This window comes from Aplysia californica, unplaced genomic scaffold (assembly GCF_000002075.1).
Source record: "Aplysia californica isolate F4 #8 unplaced genomic scaffold, AplCal3.0 scaffold00593, whole genome shotgun sequence".
Taxonomy (NCBI): Eukaryota; Metazoa; Mollusca; class Gastropoda; order Aplysiida; family Aplysiidae; genus Aplysia; species Aplysia californica.
This window is the reverse complement of record NW_004797863.1, coordinates 2,492-11,193: the sequence shown is the minus strand read 5'-3', so window position 1 is coordinate 11,193 and position 8,702 is coordinate 2,492. Positions and strand designations below refer to the sequence as shown.

Here is an 8,702-nt window from a genome sequence, read left to right as displayed (position 1 = left end):
GAAAGAGGGGGGTGGAGGCAAGGTTTTCATTTAAATTGCTGCGAGCCATCTCCAATTATGACGGGCAAAAACAAAGCACAGACGTACATGTTAAATATAAAAAATATATTCAAATCTATGAAACAAAAAAGAACATGACATTCCATGCACAAGCGGGAGAGAACATAACTTGCGTCCCTCAAACTAACACACGCGTTCACAGAAACGAAACAGAAAGGGATTGTGTACTACTTTGGGTCATACAAGGGATTAAATAAAATAGCACACTGAAGTCAGAGTATATTCTGTCGAGAAATGATAGGGTTAATTAATTGCACAGCAAACTCTGAAAAATGCCAATGAAATTTGAAACATTGAAAAACAGTGACGTAACGCTCGTTCGCAAACTGCATGCACCCTTACAAAGAATTAATGAACACCAGTGGAAATAAAACAGATAAATGGCAATTAATTATTTTCATGATATTTTCCTCTTTTTGCACTTTTCAAAATTTCGAATGTCCTTTCCGACAATTTATCTCACAGACAACCCAGCAAATTCAGTTGCTATATAACATAAAAGAAATACTTTTACGACATGCTACATACTTTTAAAACCAGAATTTCCATTTTCTCTTCTTTCTGAAAATGCGTCTTATCTGATTTTTCCATTGGAGTTTTCAAATATTATACGAAAGTAACTTAAGTGGGGGTGGTAGGAGTGTGGTATCAAGTATGTTGGATTCGTTGTGACATTTATAGACACTTTCAGCAGAAATTGTCAGCTAGTTGCATGTTGAACTTCTAGGAAATGGGTACAAATGCATACGTCCTTTGTTTTAGTTTTGTTTTTCATTTCGGACAGAGTTTAAAGACACTTGCAATACAAATAAGAGCACAAATTGAACTTCTGTGCTCGTCAAAACGGAAGCCTAGGGATATCTTGGAAAAGGGGAGGGGGTGCAGGTCGGCTAAAAATAAAGTTACCAACAGAAGGCTACGAAATAAAATAAAAAAAGAAGCTCACACTCAAATCTGATGCCCACGAAATATTTACAAAATCTCTGAACCATTCATAACGTTTTTAGAGAGGCACCAAGCATTCATTGTCTAGATGCTGTTTAAGCCACACACACACACAAACCATCACACAATGTAGGTCAGAGATGTCAGAAACAAGAAAATGGCAGAGAGGGACAGAGAAGCGCCTGCGACGTAGATTTTCTTTCCAAACGTGCAACATAAAAATGGGAAAAGAAATGAAAAAGAAAAACAAAACAAAATTCAGACAAACCGACACAAAAAGCATGCACTCTCCAAAGTCTCTAAAGTAAAATGATATCCCACTCAGCTACAGAAGCGGCTCAAAAAGGTCAAACAGCCCCGTCACGTTGACCGTTGCAGGGGATAAAATAACTACACCCCTGGTCCCTAACAAAAATTAACTGACCAATACCTTCCAATAACGGCGGCAAAGATCTGGACCTGTCTTTCTCAAAGTCTGTTGGCGGAGAGCGAGAGAAGGTAGGCAGAAAGGTGAGTAAAAGCGTGCATCGATGACGATCATTATTATCACGATGGAGAAATGTACAAATTGTGAGCGAGTGTGAATTATGACACCTGTAGCCACTACACGTATAGTAACAGCCCGGTTATTGCAATTAAGTATCAAACAGGATTATCATAATTAATGAATAAAGAGAGTCTAGCTACAAGTATGGATGAAACAAGCGGCAGAAGATATTGGTCCAAATGTATCAACTCCAAATACATGTAACGATAAACTCCGAGTATTTATAGTAAGTTGCAGATTAGAAGCACCAGCAGCTAATTAAAGCAGTCGTGAAAATATCAAAATTGTAATATCTTTGTAGGAGTATCAGCCGCTACAAGCAGCGCTCTTTGCCCTGCTAGTTCGAGATCAGGACTTGATTTAGACTCCACTTCGTCCCATAATTAACGACAAATTGAAGGATTATAAAAGGCCTAACTTCAAAAGTAGCAGGAAAACCAAGTGAACCCCTTACTGATATGATCACCAAGACATGGTTCCTGTAAGCTTTGTCTGAAATAATACCAGCAGAAATGGCCTAGGAGCTGCACGTATCTGCATGCTATGCTTACAACTAGACAGTCCGGTTACACTAGTACCAATTAATTATTAAACAAACATATTTGGAGGGGGGGGGACCTGTAGTTACATTTACAGTGCTACACCACAGATGCCTGTTAGAGGGGTTTAAGATGCACAACATAGTAATATTGTAACAAAAGTTGCAGCTTTTTCTTCCACCCTTCTAAAATTCCAGCCTTTCGGCGATCTTTTTTTGGTCAAAATCGCCGCCTTTGAGTATCATTTTGTTCTCAGCATTAAGGAAATGTATAGCTGGAGGCTCCCTTCTTAAGATAGCTTAAATTGACCTTCGCCCATGACGTCAAGGCTAGCTCAGAGATGTTCACACATAGGGAGCCCGGAAGTGCGTAGTGGGTCAAATAACCGAGTAGAGACCTCCACTAGATCTTTCACCAATAAGTCTTTAAGTGAACTTAATAATGTTATGAGGCAGCGTGGTGGAATCGGGCTCTCGTCAAAATAATGAAATCGAAGAAAACAGCAGTTTTCTCCCTGTTTAGCAATTTTTTAAAATCAAATTTGTGTTTTTTTGGCTCAACCCCTTTTATGTCCATTTACAAACACATTCCTTTGAGGATTTCACGGAAAACGTTGATTAAACGCACAAAAAATAATAATTTATAGTTTCCATGGACTCTCCAGCTTTGGAATTTACCAAGCTTTGGCGGCCATTTTCTCACTAGTTTTACCTCTTAAACCCAGTGACCCCCACCTCCTTCAATCCAAAATATCTCCACTTCTCATTGAAGATGGATGGGTAATTTTTTCATTGAAAGCAAGACAAATGAATAAGCTGTAAGATGATACCAATAACTCAACATGCCCCAAAATTGACGAGAGCCTGATTCCACCACGCTGTGTCATTAATGTGTCTACGAATCACACAAATGTTTGGCTGTTTTGAGTGAAGAGGAGCACATCGACACAGAAAGGTCGTCTACCGCGAGCAAAATGAAATGACAAAAAATAAAGAAAAAAAAACCTAACAAGACTGATAGCCAGAAAGAGAGCAGAGGGAAAGTAAGATAGGAAGACTCCTTCAGTATTACCCTAAACTACACACTATAAGATGTTAAAAGAAAACTTCACTCCAAAATGCTGCAAAAAGAAAATACAATAACGAGAAAAAGAGACGAAGTAAAAAAAAAAAATAATGCAATTCTATGGTGCACAAGGAAGAACCCACTTTTGAGGGAGGGGTGTCCGTTATCAATGGTATCACCCATCTTCTTCAGCTGGTTTCTGCGCCATTCAGGACTGCGGCCGAGCAAGGCCAAACTTGCCAACTGTTGACCTAGATTCAGTCCATGAGAAAGATGAATTGGGTCAAACAATTCAAGAGTATGGGTAAAAAAAAGTATAGTCACCCCCCATCCATCCATCCATTTTGAACTGCTACACCAAGTGCACGACATCAGAGGTCACACCGTAAATGTCACAAGGAGGTTACAGCTGTGTTTTTTCTTACTGGACTAGGAAACAACGAGTGGAGGTCAACCCTATCCGTGCGTCGTGTTTACTATAGTATCCATACAACGTGGGGAACTCTGTCCCACCACTTTCCAAAGAGGACATTTACTTTTTAATCCGATCTGTACACTTTGCAAAGAAATCTGTCAAAATGATTTTTTGAGAAATACTGAAAGTTTCAAAGAGATCTTCGTATTAGAAGCATTCAAAAACGAGAAGAATACAACCCCGGGGGTACAAAATGACCCCAGAGCGAAACAGATAGGGTTAAAATTAAATGGTGTGATGAGCGAAAGCATTAAGGGAGGTTGGGGGGGGGCAATACCTTACCATTGTCGAAAAGGGTATGAGCTTACAAAAAGTCCCTAAAATGCAGTGCTAGTGTCGTTTCAAACGTCGAACTTGCGAATTTAAAATCATCTACAATCCATTGTGGCGTTGAGGCGTGAATTTTTAAAGAGCCCATAAACGTGTCGTAGAGGATTTGAACCAGGGTAATCCATAATGTAGTTCAGCTGGCTGGGTACAGTCTAAATAATTCACAGTTGAGATTGGTAAAGATATCAAGAGATGCTGACGCGAGATTTAAGCATTCTTTCAACTGATTTTAATTATATCTCTTTTCTGACTGTACTTCTACCTTTTCTATACAACAATGATTTCAGAGCTTTTCCTTTTTTATTTTAAATAAGTCGAATTGGGGACTGTTTCCGACTCAGAAGACAGAGACTACAATGTCATTCCCAATATGTCAGTTTTTAGTTGTTTACACTCAGAATGTATGCTCTAGGAATGGCGGCAAACTTTCGCCCACTCAGGTTCAAACGCCGACCCTCCGTTTGACTAGTTTCGTTCATGTTCAACTGCACGCACCATGACAGCCGCCGTATAAGGAAAGGGGGAGGGGGAGGGGGTGTTGCGCCAAAGATATTGAAAACATGGGCAAGCATGCATCATAGATATAATAAATAGTAATAAAACAAGATAAAAGACACTAACTGTTCAGTGAACACACAGTCATAATTAAAAACTTAACTTTACCTCTCTGAGCTCGATTCCTAAGTTGTACCCTACATCATTAATGTTTAATGTGCTGTAAATGAAAGGCATCCTAAAATAAAGGAAAACGCCAATGCATTCTTTTAATTTAACTTTTACTCATCTAAATAAGCTTGAACATTATTGACATTGTCTGTTTTCTCTACGCTTGTTCTAGGGGAAAACTGATTTTACATCTGTAAAATTGCGTTATCAGAACATAGATACTGAGATTACTTCATGCATATCAGAATATTTCGGAATGAAATGGTTTAGTAAAACTCATGTTCTGTGTTAAAATCAGAACTTGGTAAGGAAATGATTACATTTATTTTTACGTGCAAAACTTACAATCTTTCTTTTTTATTAGCCAAATGGAAATACTGAGCATTACGCGGGGTATTTTTTCTTGTGGGAGGGGGAGGGGGTGGTGTCGCAGACAAATGTTTGTTTTGTTAATATTTTATCTCCAATACAGTCTATAAGTCTTAAAAATATAAGCAAATTCTTTGAAAGTGGTCTTTTTATAGTTTAGTCACAAGTTCCAACTGTTTAATAATGTAAACACATCTAATGTATGCTTATTTTAACAAAAAATAACGCTATTCTTTAAATATTTAGAACATGTGAAAAAAATTATCTGTATTAAAAGACGACAAAAATGATATTTTAAAAACAAAAACTAAGACAAAAAGGTGACATTGTGCCTGATGTAACAAGTGGAAGAAATAATAATTAATGAAAGTAACTCAAGTGTCCGCGATACATTACATTTATACACAGTAAACAAACATCACAGCATGATAGATTGTTCTCATTATGAATGGTGTATATTAAGTAACAACAGAGAACAGGAAGATAAAGTTTGTTTGTTGGTGGTTGGCGGGTGCTCTGGTGTGGTTTGCTTCTTCTTTCCTATCAAACACCTATCGTCCTTATCTCCCCTCCTTCTTTTTTGTGTTTGTTTCTCTCTTGTAACACCTCTAATCTTCTGGCGCTCATATGACCTTATGCAGTTGCGAGCACTGTCGTTTATGTTTATATTCTGTGTATCCAGAGCTGTACTATACTGTGGTTGAGAGCAAAATCATGACGTTAGCAGGTGCGCATCTCACTTAAGCATCATATGGCGGCAAAAAAAAATTATCCGTTGCTGTCTTTAACTCAAAACAAATTTTTGTTAAACCTACAAATGTATAAAAGTTACCAAAGCCGCATCTGATCAGTCACTAAATCAATAACGAAATGGAAAGTACTTAACACCCTTTACCACATTAAAAAGTATACGGTTATGTAATCATATTACAGTTGTGGCATTCATATATCCGGGAGCATATAATAGTATTTGACAAATATAAAAAGGCATGCAAAACATGCATATTATATCAAACGACACAAAGGACGTGATCATAGTTCTGGGCGTGTCTGCTGATGTGATACAAAGGACGAGAGAAAGACAGTCAGAAAGAGAGAGAGAGAGAGAGAGAGAGAGAGAGAGAGAGAGAGAGAGAGAGAGAGAGAGAGAGAGAAAGAGAGAGAGAGAGGGAGCTGAGGTAGGGGGTCAAGAAAGAACAGGGGGAGGGGGACAACGAGAGAGAGTGTGTGTGTGTGTGAGAGAGAGAGAGAGAGAGAGAGAGAGAGAGAGAGAGAGAGAGAGAGAGAGAGAGAGAGAGAGAGAGAGGCACACAGAGGAAGAGAGTGACAAAGTAAGATATTATAGAGATATAGAGAGATAGACAGAAATAGAGACAAGAGACTGAGTCATGGAGAGACAGAGACAGAGAGGCAGAGACAGAGAGAGACACAGAGACAGAGACAAACACGGACACAGAGACAGAGGCACACACACACACACACACACACACACACACACACACACACACACACACACACACACACACACACACACACACACACAGGTACACACACGCACACACACACACACACACGGAGAGAGAGAGAGAGAGAGAGAGAGAGAGAGAGAGAGAGAGAGAGAGAGAGAGAGAGAGAGAGAGAGGCAGATAGACCGAAAGGCAGACAGACACACAGAGGCACAAAGACACATAGACACAGAGACACCGAGAGAGAGAGAGAGAGGCCTTTACATACAAAGCCCCTGGGTTTGTGAACAGACCTTGCAGAGATTTGGTGGCCTCCAGCGGCCGGTGACGGAAGCGGTCGACCGTCAGTTGACCTGTGTAGTTGTCTCGGACCACAGTCAGGTCGGAGGAACTCTGTGGACAACACCAACCGTTGGATAAACATTAACTCTCTAAGATAAACAAAACGGTGTCAAAACAAACTTCGTATATCAAATATACTTGTGGGCCCAAATAAAGTAAATCGTCATTCATATCACAATAATGTAGTACCAGTTCTTAAATAGACATTGGTGAGTATGGTTTTTCTTCTTTATCTTTTTTTAGATGCTCCCCAAAAGACCAATTATCCTGGTCAATTGTTTAGGCCTCCCAAGTAAAGGGATTCATATTTTGGTAATAATTTAAGCAGTATTAATGAAATAAAATCCTGTTTACAGTGTACCGGCGTTTGTAGTGTAGCTGTTATGTGCTCTGCTGTTGCACACAAAAGGCGTAAGTTCAATTCCCCTGTAGGTAGGATTACTATCGAGTATCTCTGTCGGTCTCCTGATATATTGTATCCTTCTAAGCCCAGGCTGCCCCGTACAGGCAGAATTGAAGCAGTCAGCCTCCTAAATAATCTACAGTGAACCGTGCTGACGTAAAACATTTATTACAATTACTATTTCTATATTTCCCAACATTAAACAACGTTATGCTTGTCCACATTCCTTTTCATTTTAAACACCACTAGAATTCAGTGGATGTACAGGGTGGAAATTATTAAATCAGCCGCACTTCTGGTAAAAACAGCGTATACAATGAATTAGCGCTAGCGAAACATAATCTATACATTTTATTATATTTGTTAAAGTTCGTCACTTTGGCGCCTAAAACTTCGAAACCATTTTAACTTTCGAATTTGACGAAATTAAGGGTGGTTCAGAATCATTTAAAGGGTGCACAGTTCTATTTAGCAGCCTGAAGTCACCATAGTTTAATGTTAAGTTTGTTATTAGTTTCGTTTATATCTAATCTTTGGAAAGTCCGTTTTCTAAGACGCCATTGTAAACAAGTGAGGTTTCTCTTCAATAGCCGTGCGCACTGTTTCCACACCTTGGAAATTCTGGAGTGTACAACCACGAAAGCGGAAGAGAGAATCAATCTATACATCACGATATCTAAACTAATCTAATGTTTTGCCTCTCTCGGGATTTATTGCTCCATTCCAGTAGAGTGTAAGTATAGTAGGCCAATGACTATCGGTTGATGTTAATGCACCGATCATTCCTTTCATCGAAAGGGGGCCCAGATAGTTAGGTATATCATTACAACGTCTGAGTACGAGGTCCTGTAATACTACCAAGGAACACACATTGACATAACTGTATTACATTTACAGGACAATGTACATACTACCATAATAGTCATTCTATCTTAAACAAAATAACATTGCAACGCAAAATGTTGATTAAATTTTTTGGCCTTTCTTTTTCATTAATTTAATTTAAAATCTGGGATTTAAAAGCACGGTACGTACGAGTTAATTTAAATGAAAAAAGAAAACTAAAGGAATTTTCAAAAGCCCGTTAATGTATAAAAGGTGGACTTTCCGAAGAAATTGCCTTTTTCTTTCGCATCTTTGACAAGGATAATAACAAGATAGTATTATTGCTATGATCTTATAGAGATTCAAAACAGAATAATGAGCACACAGACGTCTCAGCAACAGAAAGCGTTTTTCTTCTCCATAACCACAAGACTGAATATTGTTTCTTCTTGGAAGTTGGAAAATAATCGATAAAAGAACGTGCTTGAAAGAAATTCAACCCACAGGAAAAAGAACAAACAACCAAACGTCGTGCGAAACATACGTGCAGAAAATGTGTCTCAATAGAGAGGAAATACTGTCTTTGTGAGTGATGAACCGATCAGACTAACAGATGTAAAACGTGTGTGTGTGAGTGTGTGTGTGTGTGTGTGTGTGTGTGTGTGTGTGT

General features: G+C 38.7%; 1 protein-coding gene across 1 annotated transcript in view; it reads right to left on the bottom strand.

Annotated features, from left to right (window-relative positions):
• LOC101856290 overlaps positions 1-8,702 on the bottom strand; it is a gene marked incomplete at its 5' end in the record, with an annotated part of 11,855 nt that overhangs the window by 1,315 nt on the left and 1,838 nt on the right. Inside the window, 2 exon segments of the mRNA XM_035972153.1 lie at positions 3,300-3,407; positions 6,756-6,855. Of these exon segments, the coding sequence (XP_035828046.1) occupies positions 3,300-3,407; positions 6,756-6,855 (208 nt within the window).